This window comes from Lipophrys pholis, assembly GCF_963383615.2.
Source record: "Lipophrys pholis genome assembly, chromosome: 16".
Classification (NCBI taxonomy): domain Eukaryota; kingdom Metazoa; phylum Chordata; class Actinopteri; order Blenniiformes; family Blenniidae; genus Lipophrys; species Lipophrys pholis.
This window is the reverse complement of record NC_137634.1, coordinates 11,342,406-11,368,041: the sequence shown is the minus strand read 5'-3', so window position 1 is coordinate 11,368,041 and position 25,636 is coordinate 11,342,406. Positions and strand designations below refer to the sequence as shown.

The 25,636-nt window shown below is 42.4% G+C and overlaps 1 protein-coding gene across 1 annotated transcript; it reads right to left on the bottom strand.

The window, feature by feature from the left end:
• Positions 1-2,749: 2,749 nt before the first annotated feature.
• On the bottom strand, positions 2,750-22,387 carry crebrf (creb3 regulatory factor). Its single transcript, XM_080483548.1, has 10 exons — positions 22,237-22,387; positions 15,237-15,487; positions 13,813-13,938; positions 10,647-10,822; positions 7,427-8,625; positions 7,049-7,246; positions 5,755-5,944; positions 5,516-5,589; positions 5,224-5,343; positions 2,750-4,496 (listed from the first exon to the last, which is right to left on the bottom strand). Exons 2-10 carry the CDS (start codon positions 15,243-15,245, stop codon positions 4,378-4,380), a joined length of 2,211 nt encoding a protein of 736 aa, XP_080339674.1. The 5' UTR covers positions 15,246-15,487; positions 22,237-22,387; the 3' UTR covers positions 2,750-4,377.
• Positions 22,388-25,636: the final 3,249 nt, after the last annotated feature.

The window sequence follows — 25,636 nt, the reverse complement described above, 5'->3', positions numbered from 1 at the left end:
CGCACGCTTCTCTCTGTCAGCCGGCCATCGACCAGCGGCCCTTCAACCACTGTTGACCCCCTGCCAGACGAAAAATCATATCTGAAAAATAAAATGCTTCAATTATCGCTGCAAACCTTTTGGGGCGGTTTTTTCAGATATGTTTCACTACGTCTGCTACTTCAGTCAAGGTTGTTTTGAGCCAATCAGGCTGAATGGTTTTGTGGTTGTTATTGTTATTGTTGTTGTTGTCGTTGTGTTGTTTACCAGATGGGCAGAATTATGTCATAAACCTTAGGTGTTCCCTTTGGCCGCAGACACTTCTGCCATGTCGTTATTTGAGAGTATGTGTAAGTTATTTAAGAAGGCAATAAGTGTCCGGATTGAGTTTCCATTTGTAATTGGCTTGCCATACAGTACAGTGATATAGTAACTTCCCCCAAGGCGGCCAGGAACAGCGTCTTTCAAGCAGGCTCTTCCGGGCCGCCCCAGGCTAAACCTCTCCTCATTAAGTCACAAGTAGAAATCAGTTTACAAATGATAACAATATAGCTCTCTGAAGAAATGTGTCTACACTGTACATCACCCTGAAGAGGAAGCCAAAGCAGAATCAGTTTTTCCATAGGAAACCTCTACTGAAGGCAAATGAATCATGACGCCAAGGGGGTCAGCATCAGGATCAACGTAGGGGCCCTGGAATCAAAACCCTCGTTTTTTTGTGTTTTTCTTTTTTTTTTTTAAGACCACAAACATACAAATCATACAGTCACCTGACCAGGAAAAAAACACCCATCCTGTCAAGACACTGGGCCTCCCAAAGCCAAGTAATGATATGCTGTCATACGTTGCCTACATATCATTTCGTGGCTCCAGAAATGTGTAGATCTAACGCCTCATCAGGCCATGCACCGTAAACCGATTCCTTGCCAGTTTATAGACCCAGCCGAGCCGGGTAATACACCAATCCTCGCAAGAATTCATCAGGTACACTTGCAGCATTCACACCAGGCCATTTAGCAGCAAATGGAAGAAAAAAAATGCTTTTCTTTTTGTTGTTTTTATCTTTTTTGGACAAAGTGCTTTTGTTTTCAAACATATAAGATAGTATTCTATACATATATCTAACATTTAGAAGGTACATATTAACTTATAGTCTATTTACAAAAATGAACCACTACTAAGAAAATAGCTATGGACGGTCGGAGAGAACAAGTCATTAGGCTACAACTAGTCTAAGGAGTCAATTAAGAATCATGGATACTCATCATTCTAGTTTCAGAAAAAGCACCATTTCTCCCTTTTTAGACAGAACGGAAAACAATAGAAAATATATCTATTTAAAGGAGTAGCACGAGCTGTTATCTAATCACACAGCACAGACATTGCTCTGTGAAGGAGTCCTTTCTTCACTTGAACCTGTTTTCCACCTCACTCAACTATTTGCATTATCATTGTCTGCTAACTGAAGGACGTCTGATTGAATTTTGGAAATTTCCTGGTAAGGCATCCTTTACAGCCTGGACATGTAACTCTGTGTTACTCTCTGATGCTGCGACCAGTCAGGAAGGATTTATGATCAAAGGCAAGAAGAAGGCAGGCAGACAAGGGACGAATTCAACAATCCAACCTCAAGAGCTGCGACGTCAAACCCAGGAAATACAAAATTCAGCCAGCTTCGCGGTTAAAGAGAGAATAACAAGTGAGGCCCTAAATGCAGGAGCACAGTGCTGAATTCACATCAGTGTGGGACAGACTCTAATGGCTTTGGCTTTCTTACAGTATCTGAGACAAATACTGTCGCTGGTTCCTCATGCCTCCACTCCTTTGAGGCTTTCTCTGGACCCGCCCTGTCCCGGCTAATCTCAGCACTTCCTCGTCCTCTTTATAGACCGCTGGAACTAAAGCGAGGGCCTGCCGAGCTCATTTTTGCACAAATGCAATCTTAACATTTTAGATCTGACTCAGTCAGTAAAGAGAACAGAGAGGTCGAGTGTTTGTTTAAGACCTTTCTGCTCTTGTTTTCTTTGCATCTCCTCCTCTGACTAGAATACCTCCAAACCAACCGGGGAAACTAGCAAGCAGCTAAAATACAAAAATATAACAAGAACTTCTTTTTTTTTGTGAGTTTTGTTTTTTTTTTTCTTCTAACTTTCTCGATGCAAGGAGAGGCTTTAGAAATGTGTCATGCTTTAAAATGAATCAATTGTCATGAAAAGTGGCATTTCACCATCGATAGATATATCATAATGTATCTATATACAGTACTTTTGAACACAATTCAGTTAATATCTTGTTGATAAACTAGACTTGGTCTACAGACAGAAATCAAACAAGTGACACAGGAACAAAAACATTTTGGTTACTGTTGGTGACATTTTGACAAACAGGCAAAAATGTAACGTAGCTTATCTACCGGCGCTCTGGGGTTTTGTCCTAGCTAGCGCTATTAGCATAATTAGCATGTGGAGGGAGCAATCGGTTCAGGAATGAAGTGCTCTCTAAGCGACAAATCTACTGGAGAAGCCCACAAATGGGGTTAATCTTCAGATTGAAACAAAAACAAATAAATGTTCCTTTTCTGTACAGAATTGGACCCAAGCTAATTTCACAGTTCTATGAAGTTCCCTGACCCTCCCACATTTCTTACATTCAATACGGCGTCAGGTAAGCTGTGCAAAACCTTACTTTAACTGGCTGGTCGCCATTTCGTTGCATGTGTCTTTGGTACAAAAAACAATCAAAATATAGTGTGCAAATTTCTTTTTTTTTTGTAACTCTAAACAAAAAATATCTGTCAACCCCCCCCAGTTCCCCAAAGACAAGTACCAAAAACCAAAAGTAATCTATTGCAGAGCCCTCCTATATACACAGACTCTGTGGCATCACGCAACAAAAGCTTCCTTTTTTTTTTTTTTTTTTTTTTTTTTATATGTACATTCAGAATATCTTCAAACGACACAAGAAACCTCACAAGTGTGACCTTCCTCACACTCACTAAGAACCTCCCTCAGTGTAAAGTAGTCCTCTCCTAGGCTGGACCTCAGGGAGCTCTGACCAATCGCATAATCTCGTTCAACCCCTTACACTCACACTCACACTCACACACACACTCAGACTTACAGACACACACACGCACACACACACACACACACACACACATACACAAGGCACAATGAATTGAACTCTGATCAAACACTAGTATGAACACACCAAACTGTTGTCATCAAAATGCCTGGTCATATTCTACTGTACAAAAAGGGGGAGCCATTCGCTGGGAGACATGGTTATATACAGTTTCCATGAGGAGATGGATCACTGTTTATGTCGCCTCATCACCACCGCCATCATCTACCTCACAGTCTGTCTTGATCCCACGCTTGGCAAAAACGCTGGTTTCACTCAGTCCAGTTATAACCAGCTCAAGGCCAAAAAAAGCACCGTGCTACATGGTCAACCGCCGCCTGCTGTTTCAGGCAACCGAATTAGCCACAAAGTTTTCTCCTGCCTGCAACAAAGCTTCAAACCAGCAAAGATGTCTGTTGCTTAAACGTTCCAATCAAAACGATAACTATCAGTTTCTACTGCATCTTTTTTTGTTGTTTTGTTTTGTTGAAATCCTCCATTTTTTTGGGACAACAGCAGAGCCGACTGGCAAACAGGTGATGGCATGAACATATTGAGGCCTTCAATACAAAATATTTCCTGCCACCCCGAAACGCTTCGGAGCACGCTGCTTTTTTTTTTTTCTCTCTGCAGCTTTCTTGGCTTCCAAATACTTTTTTTTTCCCCAAAGTGCTTTACTTGAATGAATCAATTTGAAAAAAAAATGGAGTTCTCTTTTTTTTGTTGACATGTGAGGCAATCCTCTTTTAGGAGAAGATAACTGGAACTTCGGTCGACCTTTGACGGCACCTGACGCGTAACAATTCCTCTTTTGTCATCGAAACCTCAAACGAATCGCGCAAACGTATTCCAGTGGTTACACTTGTCTGTCGCAGCCCTGGAAGCAGCCTTCCAACTGAACCAACCCTACACAATGCTATGTTAAACACATCTAATAACCACCAGTGGATTTAGGACGTGCTATTTGCTATACACCTAACCATCACTCGATTTTAGAGGTGCACTTCCCAACAAGAAGTTCACAATGGGTTGGGAGACGGTGATGCGCTGACTCCGCACGGTGCGTGCAGAGACAGAAAGCTAGGGTGTACGCCATACGGGTGCATGGCAACAACAAGCACACATACATACACACGGCAGAGTGGTATGTGTGTTTGTGTGACTAACAATGTGTGTGTACTCTGGGTTGGAGGGGCATGCAGAAGGGAGCATAGTTACAATGGGACAGCGCGGTGGTAACATTGAGCCCACTCCTCTCTGTGGAGCGTGCTTTGTCTAGATTTTGGAGGTGGGGACTCGCAGGCCAACCAGTCCACCGGTGGGATCTCCGCGTCCTGTGTTCTCCAATATCTTGTTGACGAAGTCCGAAGTCTGCCCAGCAACAGGGGATGGCACTGCATGCACACACACATTCAGAAACAATTGGCGTTAGCAAAGACGTTATATTATGAAGTGCTATCAACAGTACACATCATCATTTGAGCCTGTTGTAACCATGGTGAATAGAATCAGTTTTATTATGCGAGTTATATTTAACATTTTAACCACTTTTAGATAAACAATGCACTTAAATATCTTTGAAGAAGACCCTAACTGTCTCTGTATTATTGATGGTTTCTGATGTGTGTGTGATTCATACGATGCAATTGTAAAGGAAAAGACAAATACCTGGCTAAAATCTTTACAACAGCACCAAAAAATGTTATAAAATCATGCTGGATCAGAAACAATTGGATGAAAATGATCAGAAGATGAAGACACTGACGCCTTTTAGACTGAAGAGAAATAAATACAACACAAAATGGGCAAAATTAATAAAGTTTAAAAAAAAATTTGAAAAAGTGGGTGGATTGCATTACACGAGTGTGTTTAATTTATTGGAGAGCTGCGGTAAACAAGTGTCTGAGGCCCCGATTTACATTAGCTAATAGGAGGACTTTTGCTGCCTGTCAGGGGCAGTGAGTGCAACTCTTGTCCTCTTTTCTGTGCTTGGATTCTGAGCAAGAGAGCAAGTGTTTCCAACTTCACTGCCATGGGAGTGTCTAAAAAAACCAGATATGTGCACACACGCGTCTTTTGCCGAGTCGTCTGCTATAAAAGACTCGGCCGTTCGATTCTCACCAAGTGTCTCTTGGATGAGCCGCTCCAGAGTGTCAGTCATGTTGGTGGGGCGAGGAGAGGAGTCCTCCACTCGCACGACAATCTCCTCCTTGATGGCATTGATGACGAACAGCAGTCGATCTGCATCAGAGACATGTGTTCAAACACAGAGACATTTTGATTCATCAAAAGATTTGTTTTACAGCGACAGCAACTAAACCAAGGTAAGACTAATGGAGAAGCTCAGAAGACTAAAGCTGAGGTTGTTGAATTTAAATAGAAAATGAATAAAAAACCAAAAATAACAACGTACCATACTCTGTGCTGAGTCCCCAAAGCTTCACCTTGTTGGCTTCGTACTGGGCCTTCTTTTTTAAGCGACAAGCTCTATAACACAAACACGCAACAGGGAAGAGGACATGGTGGACAAATTACTTCCAAATCACGACAGCAGCCATACCGTCATAAAACCGTGGAGGTCAACCTGATCATGCAGAAACCAGCTGCGCTCCTCTCCTGTGTACACAGCGAACATATGGACGTGAGCTTTACCTGGACGCCAGCTTGTTCTTCTCCTTGCGGGACCGCGGCCGGGCGGTCAGCGGCAGCTCGCTGACGGGGGTCAGGTCGCTGATCACCTTGTTCAGCTTGCGGAGCTCTGTGCCGATCTGCAGCAACTTGCGTGGATTGGGAGTCAAGTCCTCAACGTCTGTGCGGCGAGACTTCTTCAGCATGTATTTTCCTTTGGCAGAGAGTAACAAAATGAGGCATCAGAGATCACGCATAGATCACATTAAATGTCTCACCAGGTAGAAATGGGGCTGAACATATCTTTATTTACACTCCAGCTCAATGTGGCGTGTGTGGTAATCCTGTATTGGAAACATGCTTTTATTTTCTATTGGTTATAAACCATTAATCAAGGTGGCATTTAATTAAAATAGGAAGGCAATAATAACAGATTTCCTTGCACCTTTTTTCAGATAACTTTGCCAATGAGTGAAGAAATTCATTTTCTGGTTCACATAACTTAACTTATTTCTCACAGAGTTGATATTTTCTCGCTACCACTGTCTATTTTTTTTTTTCTTCACGTCTTTACAGTTGCACGTTTGGCAGATGTAACACGTCTGGGGTTGCAGAATTTAGATGTATAACAACTCTGTTAGAGCAAAAATGGAGATATGGATGAACTTTGAAAAGCCACAACCTTCAAGTGCTTATTTGTTCATCAACCAAATATGCAATAAAGTTCAATCTCATCAACATCAAGCAAAATAAATACATTAACATACAAAAGGTTCATATCGAAACCGAGATGAGAGAGTCACTTGCGGTCAGTAGCATTATTCAGAATTACAAGCATGTTACCTTGACCTGTAGGCCACCATTGCCCCTCTTAAATGTGGAGAAATGGTTGGCTTTCTGATTTTTGTCACTAGTACAGAAGCACAGTGTATTCTTGTAATGAAAATCATTTATAAATAACAAGATATTGTGAGTTTGTAATACATTTCAATTGTGAAGACATACGCTCATCTGAGCCTTTTTATCTGGACAACTGGAGCTGCTTTAAACTGCAGCGTTGCTGCAGCGTTTGCACAGCTGCTGTTGTGAAAAATGGAATTGTCCCCGTCCAACTGAAACGATTGCACTTCATGAGCGTATGTAATGAAATTTCATGCCAAGAAGACGATAATCCACAAGACCTTCTACTCGTGTCAAGATTCTTACAGCTGCTTTCATTTGTGGGTCTCAACAGGAAGAAGTGCTGCCCTGTGTGTGTGTGTGTGTGTGTGTGTGTGTGTGTGTGTGTGTGTGTGTGTGTATATAAGTGATTGTGTACCATGGAGAGGCCCGTTCTTCTGGTACAGGTTGCTCGGCAGCGTGTGTCTGTCCCACTCAGACGGCTTCAGCATACGTTCCTGTTTGGAGGGGGTGAGCTGCTCGCTGTACTCCCAGAAGTAGCGGCGCTTTCCTCTCTTCCGGCTGGAGACGCCCGCTGTTAGGCCTTTAATGTCCTCCATCATCTCCATGTCACAGCCTGGTGGAGGTGGAAAGGAAAAATAATAGAGGAGGCAGAAATTTCCAGCAGAAAAAAAATAAATTAAAGGATAATTAAAGTTTTAATAAAAGGCTCACATACAAGTTTTAATGTAATAACCAATGATGGGAAGGTAACAACTTGATAAAAAAAAAAAAATAGATAAGCAGTCATTTTCACCTGGCTCAGAGAAGGCGTCACTCATATCATCGTCCTTGTCTGCTTCGTAGTCTTCATCCTCCTCCTCCTCCTCTTCTTCCTCCTCTTCTTCCTCCTCATTCTCAGACAGCTCATGCTCGCTGCCGAAACCCTCATCATGGTCTTCGTCGTCTAGCTCCAGGCCATCGACTTCCTCCTCCTCTTCCTCCTCCTCCTCCTCCTCCTCTGCTTCTTCCTCATCCTCTTCCTCCTCATCCTCCTCCAGCTGGGAATGCGCCCTGCTGGCTAGTCTGCTACGCGTCAGAAACAGGGAGTAGTTGTGCTCTTCCTCTTTGCTCTTCTCCGTGCTCTCAACAACCAGGACGCCGTCGCCGCTCGCCCCTGCCACGCTGTCGCTGCTACCCAGCCCGGAGGTGCTGCCCTCCAGAGTCTGGCTGGCCTCTGCCAGTTGAGGCACGGTGGGAGACCACCCAATGGGAATCTCTCGCTTCACAGTGCCCTCCGTCCTCCTTTCAAAGCACACCAGGCTGCAGGGCTCGCCGCCGGCTGTAGCTCCGGCAAGTCCCACTGAGGCGGCACTTGCTGAAGTGGAGGCCTTCTCATCTTGAGGCTGGGCAAGAGGCACAGTGGGGTCCGACCTCTCAAAGTCTGCCTGAGAAGGCCCGTCAGCTGGAGCTTTGCACACGGCACTCACGCGGACTTTAGCCTTCCGCACAAAGTGAGAGTTGTGAGAAGCTGGGGCTGCCATCTTTGTTCCCCGCCCCAGAGGCTTGATGTGAGCTTGGCCGTGGTCCTGGCTGAGGCTAAGGTAGGTCTGGGTCTTGGCCATCGTCTCAGTGCTGGAGGGCACAGGTCTGGTTGCTTTCTGGGAGCCTTCGGCGAAATCCGGCAGAGGGCTGCAGGAAAGACGAGAAGAGGCGGTGGAGCTCGGGGAAGGCCGCATGGAGCCGGGGCCAGATCCTTGGCCCGGGACCAGCACTCTCTTACTGTGACAGGAAAGCTGGGGAGGCTGCAGCTGAGGCTGAGGGGCAGGCAGGCTCAGGTCAGCAGCAGGGTACAGCGCCTCACACACGGGCTGTGAATCCTCACTGTTAAGCTGGGCGAGTGTCGGTGTCCGACCAATCACTTCCTCATCCTGGTAGGGGCTGGAGAAGTCATCCAGTCCAAGGAAGTCCACCTCTTTGGTGCCCCAGATGTCACAACTGGCCAGTCGTGTATATCTGTGGAGCGCGGAGAGATACAGCTCCATCATTGCATTGTTATGACATCCTAATAAAATACAGCTTTGTTTAAAAACAAAATTTTTAACATGATGTCGATGCTTGATGATGTCAATATTTCATCTATTATCTTTCTGTCAGAAAAATGCAAAATGTATTGTGCTTAAAGACCTGCAAATATTTGAAATCAATTAGCTGACATACAAAAATGTTTGTATTGGCTCAAGCATAAATACAATAGACATGTGGCTCCCCCCTCTGAAAAATTTGACTTTTTTTGTGCTTTGTCCAGTTTCCAATGAAAGTGCTTTTTCATATGCAAAGGCAAAAACATGCTAATTTCTTTTAAGTTTATGTTTCCGAGTACACGTGTAGTGTGACTGTGTCTGTGCTTGTCCTGTGATGGACTGGCGGCCATTTCTGTGGTGCTCTGTATAAATGTCTAGAACTGATTTAAATCTCATCGTTATAGATTTGTCTTGAATTCTGTTGCACTTACAACAGATGTTACGTTTTCATGAATAGAATGAACTTCTTTCACTTGTATGTTGTTACGTTTTCCACATTGCAACATGCACGTTTTCATGTTTCGTAAATGTGACAATAAAAGTAACAATATAAAGAGCAAATAAACAACTCTTTGAATTAGTTTTTCACAGGTGAAGGTAACCAGAGGGCAGTGAAACCTTTTAACAACACAGCACAGGAACAGAGACGAGAATAAAACCGAGAGCTCAGAGGGTGTCTCAGAGCTTCATCTGCTAGTTTTAGTTTCGACGCCCACACAGACACCGTCTGCTTTAATGTCTTAATAGGAGGAAGCTTGCTGGTTGAATAAAACTGCTGTTTGGTAAGTCTACAGAGTGTAGTATGATTCCTGTGGACATCACAGCTACCAAACAGTGATGTGGTGACAAACAGTGAGGGCTGCAAGTCATTAGCCCAAAAATACGACATTTTTCTCTGTGTTTCACTTGAAAATGAGATCTGGGCTGCAGATTTCCCAAATGCTGCAACAGCCACCACAATTCTGCTCAGTTTCATTAGCCTTCAGACTTCAGAGGCTACTGCCAGCCATCGGCTGACACTCAACATTTAGGGGACAGGACACAAACTATTTTGGCAGCTCAGCACAGGAGTCGCTGCAGGACAGACGGAGCATCACCCAAGACCCCAGGAGACTGCAGCAGCCAGCTGCTATTGTTGTTTACTGCCCTCTCAAACCACTCCCTGTCTGCGGGCGAAACCACTACCTGCGTCAAGTCATCCACTATTGTCCATGGCGGCCTGAGAAGATCAGACTGGATGATTATCACCCCCACCCCCCCACCCCCGCTACAAAATCCTACAGGCAACTGTCCCATCTCATAATGCTCAGAGTCTGACTCTGCATCTGGCTGCTGCTTTCCTGCAGTTCAGAACAGTCACATCAGTCACGATCAAGACAATGTTTCGGTGCCTGCTAAAGAAAGAAAATCTCCAGTTTAAGTTATTTGTCAGTGTTGGAGCAGCATTCTGGTGTCACATTCGCTTTGTAGCGAGATGATCGGGAGTGTTTTTCTGTGTTAGCCATGGGTGGATGGATGAATTTTCAGACATTACGCAGAAAAAAAAGATTTTAGAACTGTTTTCATTTTTATTAGTATTAACTCATATGAACTGTACTAAATTACAAAAAAAAAGAGGTAATGAAGTGGCTACTTTATAGGAGCATGAAACTGGACAATTGGTCTATGTTTTCTGCACGTGATTGGAATGCCAATTTGTATTTTTTAGTATATAAACAAGACGCAAGATAATGCACAGTTCTCACAAATGTACTGCAACGCAACTACAGCTCCATAGTGGCTTACGCAACCTTAAAGAGGTGAAACGATATGCCACGGTAGTATCTATTTGCAATAAGCTTTTGTATATGAGTCAAATAAAATCTTGAGTATGTTTTATGTTTTAATTGGTAGATGTTGTTGTTTACCTTGGTGCAAATATGAGTTACCACAAATAAATAAGTAATCCAGTACCTGGTGAGGTCTTCCCAGTAGGAGTCCCACTGTTCGAATGCTGAGCTGCTGCAGACCGTCTCACACTCGCCAAGTCCCATTAGCTGATCCACGCAACCCTCCATCTCCTTTCCTCCATCGCCTACCCCGACAACGCTGTCGCCGCGGGGGCTCTGTCGGTGGGTCATGTCTCTGTCCTGCAGAGAGGCGCAAACAATAAAGGCAAAGCATGCAGTGAGTTACATGATGTTCCGGTTTACTTTTAGTGTTGTTCTGCTGTTTTGTTCCAGACTTTTTAATCACTATGAGGAGTTTCTTTTCACAGACATAAAATAGAGACTACAGCCAGTTGAAGCTATTATGAAATTACCACACTCACTTCATAGTGAGAAAATGCATGTTCTACCTGTGCATGAGTGAGATTTCTCTGGGTACTTTGCTTGCTTCCGACTGTCCAAAAACGTAACTATCAACGTTAACTAGAGTCTGTGAAATTGCCAGTAAATGAGAGCCTGTTGTTGTCCATCTCCCCGCATACTGTATACCCTGCGATGGACCGGCAGATGTAAGTTGTTGTCACCTACAGTCAGCTGGGATCAGCTCGACCCTGAGCTGGATGAAGTTGTATAGACAATGGACAGACTGAGTTAGTTAATGTCAGCCTAAATCGGAGGAGATACAGCTAGAGCGTACTTTAACATGGTAGAGTAACTACTTCATTGATGTATGCCGCTGGTGCCATCAAGTTCAACAAATGAAGAAACATAAACAGATAAAGCAAAAATTTTGCACGGCTCCCCTCTTGATAGTTATCTTACAAAGTTTGTTTGTGTTTCACTTCCATGGGAACTTGTGAAGAATCTTTGGGCGTGGCAGCAGGTATCATGTTGATAGTTGTGTTATTTGCTGCTCTATATGGTTTTAACTAGACGTCAAAGCAGCAGTCCCGCTGTCGGCAAATTTTTAAATTCATTACAGGCACCAGACATTATAATAACTCTTGAGATGATAGGACATGGTTTTTAAGCCACAATCCAGACTATCACCAGATTTGCTTATCTATCTTCTGGAACTGTCCAGAATATCACAGTGTGTCTGCACCTTTAAAGACAAAGATTACATTAAACAGTAAAAATGAACGCTTCTCAAAACCACTACTGAAAATCTGAATATTTTAAAAGGCAGGAATATGCTACATGCTTTGGGTCAATCCCAAATGAGCGATGAGTAACTTAATTAATATCACAAAAACAAAATCTGTGTTGTTCAGCGAGAGGCATTTGGAAACAGACATTTTCAGAGCCGTACCACCACAGACCGTCTGTGGCCAACTTCTCATTTAGAAATTTCATGGCCGCTGTCTCCTTCGGCAACACGGCAGTGTAACTGTTGCTACGAGCTAACTAACAACCAACAGAAACAGAAAATGGAATGACGGACAACAAAATTCTCTTTCGACTTCCACACCAAGTTTTGTTCCTGCACATAGATACCACTTGAAAAATAGCTAAAGTCTTAGTTTTCTTCATTTAATTCCTGATATATGTGGACGACATACAGAATAAGATGGTTAGTCTTGCGTGTTGAAACACTTTGTAGCAGTTACCTCTGATTCGCCGGAGGGTGACACGGTGCAATCAAACTTGATAGTGTGCAAAAGTTTTCCTGCTGATAAAGTAGTAAGACTGCTAACAATGCTCAGTCTGCAGGAGTCTTAAGACACTGAACCTGTTTTGATCCTCAGCTATCACTTATGACATCAGCAAAGAGACATTTGATTGGCCACAAATGTATTATGCAGCAGCTCCAAATAGTCAGCCACAATTGTAACGTCAGTCTGCAGGACAGGGACCAACAAAAAATAAAAAATTAATTCCTGCAACAGATGGTGCAGCCCCCCACAAAGCCCAGATCTCAACCTCATTGAGTCAGTCTGGGATTACATGTAGAGACAAAAGACCCCGAGACAGCCCGCAGAGTACCTTGAAAAACTGTTTTTAAGTGTAGAGCTGGTGCTGGTTTAAAGGCTTAAGAGGCGGTCACACCAAATAAAAACACTAACTGCACGACAGAGGAAGATGACAGGCCGGCCTACACGACAGCATCCCGTTAATATGTTACCGCGGGGAAAGAAACTGAGAGTACAGCCGTGAATCATAATTGTTTAGTCGACAGCGGACAGCAAATTGAGGGAGACACCTGCAGCTGACAGCGTGAGCAATGACAGGAGAGATTTCTGTTTCAAGCTGCCTCACATCACCTGCCTGCAAGCCTCAGCAATTAGGCACGCGCCTCATGGGTGTTAAAGCTGAGAAGGTCACATAGCAATGTTTGTTTATAAGTTCACAACCTCTGTCAATAATATAACCAATAAAACATCCCGAGAAAAGGCATAGGACTGAAGAGTTAGTATGAAAGATGGAATAAATTAACAGACTGAAGGACACGATGAGCTTTCAACTTCTATCTTCAATATTTTTAGTTTATACAGTTTGTGTGACGGACAAATATCCTAATAGTAGGGAAAAGAACTGTGATTTATTCTTAAGTGTTAGTTGGGAGCTATACACAGTGAACCGGGTAAGTTAATATTGGTTGTTGATATAGGAAGGGGTCTCACTCCCATCGAGATAATTACATTTATATCAGTGGCATTGCACAACAGTTGTGAAGAAATTTGTGCCAATTCACACTCATATTAACAGACAAATGCTTCTGATATGTGCAAAAACAGTCAACACAGAGATTCCCTACTATTTGAATCAAAGTGCAGAATTTCTGACATTTAACACTGCATTTTAATCAAACCTAAACAATTCTAGTAAATGGATTTCTGAAATATCCAGTTATGACAGTCAGCATTTCTGTTTTTAAATGCAACACAATGGAAGTGAATGAGTTTTAAGTTATGAGCACTTGAGAAGATTACTCTGCTCATGATGAGTTGCAATTTATTTTTCTTTTTTCTTTTGGGTTGACCTTTAAACTTCATTTAGATGCAGCAGCATGAGCTCAGCGTGAGCAGCTGAAGCTGATGTAAAACAAACACTCGTTGAGCGGATGTGCAAGAGGACTGATGTTTGCAGCGTGGTGCTCGCCGGAAGACCGCGTGTGTGGGTGTGTGTGTGGGTGTGGGTGTGTGTCTGTGTGTGTGTATGTGTGTGTGTGGGTGTGTGTAGCCACTCACCAATTCGTACATGAAATCTGGGTCAGAGCTTGTGGCGAGCAGCTCAGTGCTGGTCAGGGCTTGGTCAGCAAAGGAGTAGTTCTGAAAGGCGTCCCCAAAGGGAGGCTCCATCCCACTGACGCTGGGCTGCAACACAACCAAAGACAAACAAACCAACAACTGAAATGAACCAGCAAATCACATAACAAATCTTTGGCGTTGCCTTTTATCTCTTCTGTTTTGGACCATTCATTCCCAGCGTGCGTGTGATTTCTGCTATCAGATTTTTGTTAAGTGCAAATAAGGAACAGGTTTATGTGGGCAAACAGGGTAAATGTGCTCTGTGATCAAACCAAAGAGTCCTCACTGTTGAAAATGTTCAAGAAGTTCAGAGTTCAGCTGATTTGCTTTCCTTATTATATCATTTGCAGAGCATGCAAAGATCGTCAGTCCAATGATAAAGTCTGCACTTTTCACACAGAAAGGAAAACAATGATGTAAGGTTTGTGTACACACACACACACAGAGAGTCACTTCATGGCTCTGCTCACAGGACACCTTCACAGTGCTATGCTGTATCACTTGGAAGGACACAACACAACACATTTGAAATACTATGCTACACATATGTTGTTTTCCCATCTTAGACGGTTCCACATCGGCTGCTGTGGAAGCTACCGCTGCTCCCCATGCTGATTGAACACGTTCACAATAACCGTGCATCTACCAAGGTGAGCGATGATTAATGGGTCTGTGGGTCACTGTAAAAAGGGTGTAAGACTGAAGCTCCTGAAAAACTGCAACCATAATCAACCGTATCTTGTTGTAAAATGCTGATTCAAAATCAACTGCTGCACGAACAAAAAGAGCAGAATCATTTGGAACTGAAAAATTGAGACTGAGATTCACTTCGGGAGCTGACTGTGCCACGTTTCTGTTATTTTACCACCACAGCTGAGATTAGAAAATATATTGTGTTCATTACCAACACCTTCTGCACTTATTACAAGGATTCTGAAAGGACCGCATCTACATATTCACTAATTTATTAACTCGCTCACTGTTTGTCCATCTGTCCTCAGCAGCTGTTTTGATGCAGCATCCACAGACGTCACTGTGAGCCGGGGTCAGTCACTCACCTCTTTGTACTGTGGTGGACAGTTTTTTCTTTCTTTCATATTTCTCATATTGTCTGTCTGTCTGTCTGAAAAGCTCCATTGTTTCCACTGTTGTTCACAGGATTTTCAGATTCTGGTTTTGATTGTGTCGTGAACAGAGCAGTTCAATCTCAGTTTTAAAAGGGACTCATATTTCAAAAAAAAACAGTAACTCTTTGTTTGAATGGTGCTGAATCGACAAATGCTCAACCACAGGAAGCCACTCTGTTGCTCAGTCACATCGGAGAAACCCTGCGTATCGGTGACAGTGAACGTTGTCCTGCTTACCTGAGGCATTGCCAGGCACGGCTTATAGCTCCAGCGGTGGGAACCTCTGGGCCGCCTGTCCAGTCCCAGTGGTGTGAGGCTGTCCAATCAGCACGATAAATTACTGCTGAGGGAGACGATCACAAGGGCTGGCGGATGATGCCGGTGAGACCAGGGTGAGGGTGAGGGTGGGGGTAGGGGGGGGAGAGGGTGAATGACTGGGCTCAACCTGCTTTGGTGTGGTCTGGTACGGATCTCTGTATGCTTCAGGTCTGTGGAAAATAAGAACAGAGCAAAGAAATATTTAGAGTCACAAGAAGCGGAAATTTTAAAAAAAACAACGATGTGGCAGATGCACACAGGTAACCACAGCTGCTGAGTTTGTGAACAGCTCACACACACATTTTGCAATGTAGTTCAATTTCATCGAAAGGGGTTAACGAACACTAAAATATATCTTCAAAAGTTGAAAATGACAAAGAGATGCTCGATCAAAACAAATCCATGCTGTGACTTGATCCAGAAATCTGACATAAACAAAGAGCCTGTAAATAAATAATAATCTAAAAGACAAAGCAAAGATACAAATGCAAAGTGAACAGCTAAAATCTGTACAATAAATCCATTTTTGTTCCTCTTCTACATCGCTCTATCCACCTCAGAGTCACAGGGGAGGTTACATCATCGACAAGTCATCATTCCATCAAAGGGTTAATTATACAGCGAGACAGACACACATTCAAACCTACTGGCAGCCACAGTCCTCATTAACCTCCAACTGAGTGACCCACGCACAGGTAGAATTTGCAAACTCCAAACAGAAGGCCTTGCAACGACTCCAACAGAGGATATTCTCAGTGCGAGGTGAGATTGCTCACCATTACACCACTTCGCTGCCTAATTAAGATATATCGTGGATAAAGAGTATAAATCGAGAATTCTTTGTGAGGGTTATCTGGTGTCTTTAATGAAACGTCACTACAATTGGGTCACCTAAATTTATTTTCCTAATACTAATGTGGGGATTCAAAAGTGGGAGCTAAATTTAAACACAATTAAATGTGTGATAGCAGCCAGCAGATCTCAGAAGTTCATATCTCAACACTTGTCGTGCATGAAGTGTGTTGTTTTTATCCCAGACAGGAAGAGAACAAATGAAAACCCAAGACAAACTCTGCTTACTGCAAAGTAGAAAGTACACTACTAAATACAAACAATTTAAATGATTTAATGTATCACGTATTGGCCAATACAGAGGACTCATAATCAGTTATCACATTAGTTTTGAAATAAATCCAAAGTGCATCAAAACTTAATTTTGGCTGTGTTATCTATAAACTGTCACTGTAAATATTGATAAATGTGGAGCAATTATTCCCTACATAAGTATTAAATTGTTTTACTTCATCATTACAAACTATGGTTCGTTCTGAGTTTATTGTGCACTCTGTATTGTTATTCATTTTCTCTTGAGTAAAAGATTCATATTTTCATGCCAACGTCACCGGGTAGCTTCTGAAAGTAGGCCCTCCAAAGCTGCAACAAACCAACTGATTGTGCGTCTTTTTGCTGCGTTCGCAAAGGAAACATATTAGGACCTGCGCAGAGACACGACCCCAGCAGTAATCAGCTGACAGAAAATCGCTCACCAATCCCTCTCTGTTCTGCGGTTGGGGGAAGCACATCACTTCCTCTTGCATGGTGCTGCTGACTGATTCAAATGAACTTCTCACCCCAAAGCTCTTTGCACAGACACAGGAAGTACCATAAAACACAGCAGTACACGCTACTGGTACAGCTGCGGCCGTACAAGCAACACCTTTGCAAATATCGCAGCACGCACATGCAAACGCAAGTCTACGCATGCATGCCCGCTCTATCGCCAACACTGTGTTTGGATGTTCCGCCTCCGAAAAACAAATGATGTTGTTATATCTCGATGTGCACTTGCTTCCAGGGCATCTGTCTGGTTTCATTCGCAGCAGAATGAAGAAACATATGGCCTGAGCACAACAGCAGCACCCAGCATCAATCCTGACCCCGCTCACTCACTGAAGAGAAACACGACGACTGTTTCCACAACCAGAGACTTCACCATCATGCAGAAAATGAGCCACAGTACTCCGCTCACAGCAGCTCCAAACAGTTCTCCAGCAACACAGTTTAATGTAATCTAACTTACTGCTCAGCGGCTGACACAGGCTATGATGCAGAGCTGGATATTTATGATCTGTGCTCTGCGAGCATGACAGGCTCCCTCCAAAAAAAGACAGAATGCCGAGTTTCTCCCACAGACTACGGTCAGACTTGAGGAATAATATTTTTTTTTAAACTGTTTTCTTTCAGTTCTTGCACTCTGAGCTTTATTTAACAAAGTAGCCGGCAGTGTTTTATTCTGTGTTCTTGCAAATACAAAATTTGAAAATTCAAATTTTCACTGGTTTACTTTCTTGACCCCTACAGTGCTGGAAACCGATGCTCGACTGGACCCAATTTCTGCTGCATCATGTTAACATCTCAAAAACTGTTGCATCAGATTTACCAGGGCAGCTTCTGCCCATCCAGCCCCGGTGATAAAACACAACCCTCACACTCAGTAATACGATTGACTGGAGATAATGCTGCTGTGACTGACTCAGAGGCTACATCCCTCAATTATCGCCGCTCACATGCTAAATATATCAAATGGCCTCTTGCACTTTTTTTTTAGAAAATGTGTTTTTCCTCTGTTGCAGCTTCTGTTGACGAGTATCGTTAACAAGCAGGGTGAGAACCTAATTTCTCCAGACATGTATGGCTTCCTCCGTTCATGTCACACATGACACTGATTGCAATGAGCTTTCATCAAAAACTGCTTCTCTTAAACAGAAACGAGCAACAGATGGAGTTGAATAAGTGAAATATCATATAAATATGTTTGTTGTGGTTATAACAGTCTGCTGATCATTTCGGCAAGTAGCAGAAAGACAAAAGAAGGCACGTCTCACAACTTCAGGGCGTGAACAGAGAAAGGCATGTTGAAACGGAATAGATGGATGGATGACATGATTTTCAATTTTAACAAACTGCCATTTATGTATGAAATAAAAGATTACGCTGTTTAAAATAAAAGGAATGTTGCAAACAAAGACTGCATGTAAGGTAACCGAAATCCTTTATATTTTCAACATCAAACACAAAGCGCATTTCCTCCACTACTCTCGGTTTTCCAGATCAGAAGATGTGGAGTTTAGTTGCGACTGTAAACGACTGCAGTCCCAGTTCCACTATCAAGCAAACAGCTCACATTCTCAACCTCCCAACGTTGGACGTGGTCCAAGTAGGCCAATCAGCAGTGTCTTATTTGGAACGAGTTACCTACTGATACCAGTCGCTGATCCCTGCAGAGATAACAAGCTGGAGATGCCAGCCTGTTTACTAAAAAGGGACGTGTGACAGAGTCACAGCAAACATAACCAAAGGTCATGAAACCACAAGTCCTGAGTGTTTTTGTACAGCAGTGGCAATCAGAGAAACAGAGTATGGATGCTCAGTGAGAAACTGTGCTTAAAGGTTGGGGATTAAGATTATTTATTCATGTGGCCACTTATGATGAGGTGGGAAAAACCACAAGTGGCGAGAGGGAGCCTCAATTTGATTGATCTGTCATCGTTCCACAAAGGAAAATGTTTACATTACCGATAAGATCATATTACATTTGCAATTTTGAAAAAATATTTCAGATACAGAAAGTGTGAGCGGATTGCCGCAAAATATATCAAAAATTGCAAATTAATAGACACCCAACAAAAGCAAATAGTTTTATCATTGTGCTTCATTTTAAAATGCTGCAGCTGAAGCCCGGAGTGCTCTTGTGCTCAGGAGTGAACTACACTAATCAGATGTAGGATTATGATCACTGAGGGTTAACTGAACAACAATTGTCACTTTATCAGGGTAAATGTAAAGGGGGAGGGGCATATTCTGCAGAAAGGTGACATTTGCAAACGTAAAGATTTGAGTGAGTTAGAAAAGAGTCAAATTGGAATGGCTAGATGACTGGGTCAGCACATATCCCAAACTGTAGCTCTTGTATGGTGTTCTATCAAAAGGGATGCAGGGAATATTAAACATCAAACCAAAAACAGGGTTATAAGCAGCCCCGGCTCATTATTGCAGCAGTTTGAGCTGCAGTAGCTCATCTGGTGGTTTGAATCAGTTGGGCCAGCTTTCACTCACCACTGTGGATTAGTTGATAGATCTTATAAAATGGTGTCAGAATTCACTGTTGCGAGACCTACAGTATAAATTATGAGTCATAATGTTATGACTCAGTATACATGTCAAAAGAAAAACATCCTGCTGGTTTCCACTATCTTCAGTATAGATTGTTCTATCCATCACCAGCTCTGCTACTCAACCCACTCATATGTTTCTGTCCAATCCCTCGGCTTCTAGAATGCAGAGTAGCTGCTGATCGGAAGCAGAGTCAATGTGGTTGGAGTGCAGATGACCAGCAGAACAAACGCGGAGTGAAACATCACTGAATTCATTTTCAGCAGATGTTTTGACTAGTTAAACACAGACAGGTGGGGTTAATATTGCAGTTAATTGTTGAGCAATGTTGCAATAATATCTGGAATTAAGCCACCTGGGCTTTTCCAGCTGACAGAGGTCAAACTGTCTGCTGTGAAGAGGGTCAATCAACCTGATTCATTTGGAAAGTGCACAGGAATGAGAGCAGAGTGAGGCTCATGAAATCATCAAGAATCAGGTTAAAGGAACCGCAACGATTAGACACTTGCTCATAAACTATTTTGATGTTGTGTAGGTATGCCAAGATGACATTTTGTTTTCCCCCAAACACTTTAATTACAACTGCTTCAGTGTGCCTGTTTCCACCAATTCCTGCAGATCTTCTCACCAAACCGAATTTTGTTTTTCTAATTTCTAACATTTTAGACTGTACTTCAGAGTTTTATATGCCAAACACTCAATTGACTAGTAATCAACAGATTTATAATGATTATCCATTGCAGACATATAATTCAGTGAGACTTACACTAAAAAACCTGTGAAGATAAAGCACGAGTAAAATCTCACTGTTGATACCATTCAAGCAAACACAACTCTCAAAGACAAAGTATGAAGAAGTATCATGAGCTTAGATGTAACATGCCAAAGAGCCTTGTGCAAGGAAACCTTTGGATAAAGATTAACACATGAATCATTAAAATTTGTGGGGGAAAAATGGGGTTGGGTATTTACACAGAATCATGCCAAGCCTCCTTTACTTTACCATTTCCACAGTGCTTTGAGTGATGGATTAATTACAACAAAGGGACTGTCTTGTGTGTAACAGGAAGACATGATGGTTGGATATTACCTCCGGTTTAAACAAACAAAAAAAAATGTGCACAAAAAATACATAAGGGGAAAAGTGGCTGACTTGTGAATTCTATGTGGTAGCAAAGACTGTGTTACTTAGTGCTTCACTGCTACAAAGGCGTAGGTACAGATGGCTAACTTGAGTGCCGATACTGCTGATGAATACACAATGACCGATTTTTATAAAAAGCTTTGAGGTAAAAAAACCATTATAGAATCAGACATCATATCAGCAAAAATGCAATAAGCTATCAGTTTCATCTAAAACATCTTCTAAATAAGACAGGAAGTCTCATCCCTCCATCTTTTGGAGAAGTGCAGCAGTTGAACACTACAATCCTTATAATATACAATAAGGAAGGTCAAGTTTACAGATGACCCGACAGAAACACAAATAAAACCATAAAATCCACCAGCATCTCTCTGCACTGAACACAGAGCCTCCAAAGCAAAACAAAGCCTCAATCTAACTACCAGTGCCAACACCCACGTAATCCCACGTCCCTATTGGTCGAGCGGAAATGACGTCCCGCCTCCAGACGTCTCTGATTGGCCGCTGCGTTCATCAATCACCTTGGCAGCTCCATCATAAACAGCCCCTTTTCAGTCTAGGTTGAGGCAGAAGATAAACAACTTGGAGGCCTACATGCCCGTGGCCTAGATAGCAGCATTTAAAAGATATTTAAAGTAAAATCTAGCACTTGCCACAAAACCTGAAAGCAGCGCTCTGAAAAACATAAAAATGTGCCCTTTTCAGTATTCACAGCGAAGAAAACACACACAATCCGACGTTTCTGTCTGCAGATCGCCTGATAAACTACAAAACGGGATGTTTAGAGAAAAATCAAAACTAATCTATTCTTCCTAACAAATCAGTGGTTGTAGTGTATCCTCAGAGGGGATATGAACGAGTTATTCGCCTCGGATCACATAGAAATTTCCAGTTGTATCGAGCTTTTTTCCATCAGCCCTGGGTGTTCTCGGTGTTGGGGGGCGTGTACCTACCGAGACGTGCAAAAAGTCCGTGCTGAGCGTTTCTCTGGCCTTTTGTGTGTTAAAAACCACAAATACAATTTAAAACTGGTTAATTGTGTGATCAAATATCATATATGGGAAGTGATGCATAGGTTTAAATAAAATTACAGCCAAGCAGCGTCATATTTAGAGTTTAAAAGTACAGTACAATGGGATCTTCTTATGTAAGTGCAGTTTTTTACCATCATTACCCTGCTTCTGAATACGATAATCAATTAAATGAACCAGAGGGTGATTAATAATACCAGTTGGAAGGTTTTTATTTGACAGCTTTCACGCTGTATGACCGCAGTTTGTGTCCGCTCGCGATAAAGCGGACCTGCGTTAGTAGCTTGATAAATTGCCATTTGTGACCACATTTAAGAAGACATCTGGCTTCGAATTGCCCATAGCCGGGCTTCTCGATGCGGAACAGGCGAGTGTTTGTCTCCTGTTCACCCGCAGCTCGGTCAGTATGGCCTCCGTCCGTCCGCCCCCTTCCTCCTCATCCCAGCTGAAGCCCGACACACAACAACAGACCTGCCGTTAGCTCCACGGCTAATCCAGCACCGCGGCCGAGAGCCCTGTCCGCTGCCCCGCTAAACTTCCCCGCAAACGGCTCGATAACGGTCCTACTCACTGTTGGGACGCCCACAAATGCGCCTCCCGTGGTGTTGGAGCTCGCCGTCGGTAATAAGGCTCCTTTTCAATGGAGTCCGCACGCTGTTGAAGCTCTCTCGGGTTTGTTTTGTTTTTCTTCTTCCTGACGGGTTCCTGGAAAGCGCGTGACTGCCCAAACACGTGGTGCGCCGCTCGTCCAATAGGAGCAGGGCTCGAGCCTGGCCGAAAACACTCCTGCAACATTTCTACTGAATCAGAAATTTAGGCTCAAAGTTACAGACATGGAGGAATATTCGGAAAACAGGGCCCTGGGCACAGACACGAGAAGAGGCCCCACAACTTCCTCAGATGTCAAATTTATCTGTTGCTTTGTGTGTAATTGTTTTATAGCACTTTGAACATGGATCGGACCTCTCCGATTTGTTTGTATGTTCTCTCTGTCAGTGCTTGCATTTTATCTGGACACTCCCATAGTCCAGAAACCATTCTTTGGTGGTAATTAGCCTGAATGTGAGTAATTGTCTTTCTGTGCCCTGCTGCTCCAGCACTCTGGAACCCTGAAATAAATCAACTTTTTTGTTTTCTGTCATTTGCGATTATCTAATCTCTCTTGTGTTTTTTTTTTTTGTTGTTGGTATTTTCCGTGGTTCATAAATTTCTCCACAAAACATTTTGCCTTTGACATTCATCTTTACAAACAAAAAAAAAACTCAAAACGCGCAGAAGCACGAAGGAAGAGAAACCTGCAGCCTGGACACTCCCGACACTGACGTTTATGTTGCCAGTTGAATCCCCACAAAACATCGAAACCTATATAAATAGTACAGAGATGAATGATTGGTCTTTCCACCATATTACAATACACACTCTTACTAAAATCTTACCACTAAACACTACTCTCCCGAGGAACAGGGAAACAGAAAAAAGAAAAACTTTTGACATGAAGTAAACCAGTCAAGAACCTGAAAAAGGAACCATACCCCTTAACGTTATACAAAAGATGGCCTCACTGGTTTAACATACCTGATCCATCTTTCCCATCTTTTCAAGAACACATTTTGTTCTGCTTTCATCCATTTACTTGTAATGGCCTTCCTGTCGGCCGCACAAATTATCTGAAATAGATATTCATCCTTAGAGGAGAAGTTATCAGGTGGCAGAGCCCCGAGACACAGAGAAACAAACTCAAACGGAATGTCTGTCAAAAATATGCTCTGAATAATTTTATAAACCTCCTGCCAAAAAGGCAACAATACTGTACAGGACTAGAATATGTGGAAATGATTTGCCTCTTGGCAGGCACACTGTCTCCAACATGCATATCAGTTGGTATAATGAGGTTTTTTTTGCACCGGTGTTATAAAACATCTAATGAGGCTTTTCCATGCGGTTAAGCCATTAGTTACCCATCCCGGAAACCTTGTGTCCCAATTTTTGGGCACAAAATCTGGATCAAATGCACACCATCTCAAAACTTTTATCACCTCTTTTAAATGAGTTTGAGCTATTACCTTCTTCCACAGCCTAAGTGGCAAAGCAGCCCAAGAGTTTTCCCATTTTCTTTAACTTGTTCCTCAGCTCCTATATATATATTGCTACTTGAATCAGGAACTCCCTCGTCATATCCTACTCAATCTCCTTCCAATAAGCCCTGTATTCTGGATTATGACAAATATATTAATGGTCTCAATTGTGCAGCCGTATAATAATCTTTCAGACATGGGAGCACGACCCCCCCCCCCCCCCCCCCTTTTTTTCTTTTGCTAATTGTAAACTCCGATATTTAATTTTTGGTCTTCGCCATTCCCAAATGTATCTCGATGTGAGTTTATCCCACGACTGAAACTGTTGGGTCAGACACATCTATTGGAAGGGACTGGAAGAGATGCAACCGTTCCCCTTTTTTCATGGTTGTTTTATTTCCCTATAATAAGCATGAAATACACAACGCAATTGTGTTTTGTTCAGTTGAAACCAAAAAGAAAAGACACCCTTTTTAAAAAAAAAAAAATGAATCTCACAACCCAACTCCGGAGTGTTTATAATAAAAAACAATGGTCCGTAAGTAATAGAAGTCTTACATTTCAGTCACAAATAGCCCACAAAGACTTCATCTTGTAAATTTCTTTCTGATAATGAGCTCCTGGAAAGCCTGCAGGTGTTTGTTGTTTAAATGGCTTTCTGCTGTGCATTGTAAAATATTTATGTGGCAATGCAGTTTCTCATGTTTAACTTTGGATAATTCTACAAACGTGTTGGCTCGCAAACCACTAAATTCTCACACAATTTAAAATTTGATCATATTCCATTTTTGGGGAGTCACTTTGTGCTGTTATGACCTCGTTAATGCATCTTCTGATATCATATTCTTTGTAGCAGCTCAGCTTGTGAATTTAATTTCTCATTGAATTTGGTTCATTATTTTTCAAACATTTTGTAGCTCTCGTGTGTGAAAGGTGCTTTCAGTTGAAACGGGTTTACTTCGTTATACGAAAGCAGTGTGTTTTGTGCGCTATTGTTTGCTCTTGTTTTGAAAGTGCCCATTTCACACGTTTCCAGTTCAACATTACAGATTGCAAATGAGACAAATAAACAAAGGCAGCAAACACATGGGAGCAGAGGAACGCCAGCGGGCAAACATGCTTGTTACTGTCCAAGCTTTTGCATCTGTTGGGCCTTATGGACCCGCACAATGTGTTGTCTGGGTAACACACAATGTAAAAAGAAAAAAGTTATTGGAATGCAATCTTGTTCACTCGATCATGATGATAGTGCACTTTACACTAAAAAGGGTATATTACAAACGAAACATTCTAAAAGACAAATCAAGCAACTAAAGGATGTGATGGGTTTGGTTCAAACCGAACCAGGAAGGGATTTGTGAGCCAAGGTTAAAGTGACCTAAGGCGTGTGCTGCATGGGACTTGTAACCACCACCACGTCAACAGTGTTTTAAACCCTCTGCAAATAAACAGCCATCGTTTTCTTCTGGAAACAGCCCACAAGACTTAAAGGATTTCAACACAACAAGTTGTGTCCAATTTCTCTGAGATGAAAAAGGATGAGAAGAAGATGCTTGAAATGAGGATTTGTGACTCCGAACAAGACGTGTTTTTCTCTTCAGTGCTGGAAAAAGAAACAGACACGGTTCAAAAATGTCACATGTGATAATAATATGTTTCATGATTATAAAATAAATGCTACAACACTAATCATCATCATATAACAAATTAAAGAAAACAAAATATTGTCACAGTCAAATAATGTGTGAAAATATAAAGAACAATCATAAAGAGTGTTTCTTCTTTCTTATGTTTCAGTTTGAGCTCAGTAATAATATTAGAAGGACTATCTGGAGGACTGTTTGTATCTGTGTGCGATAAAACACTGTACGTATGTGGTATGTGAGGAAAACAGGA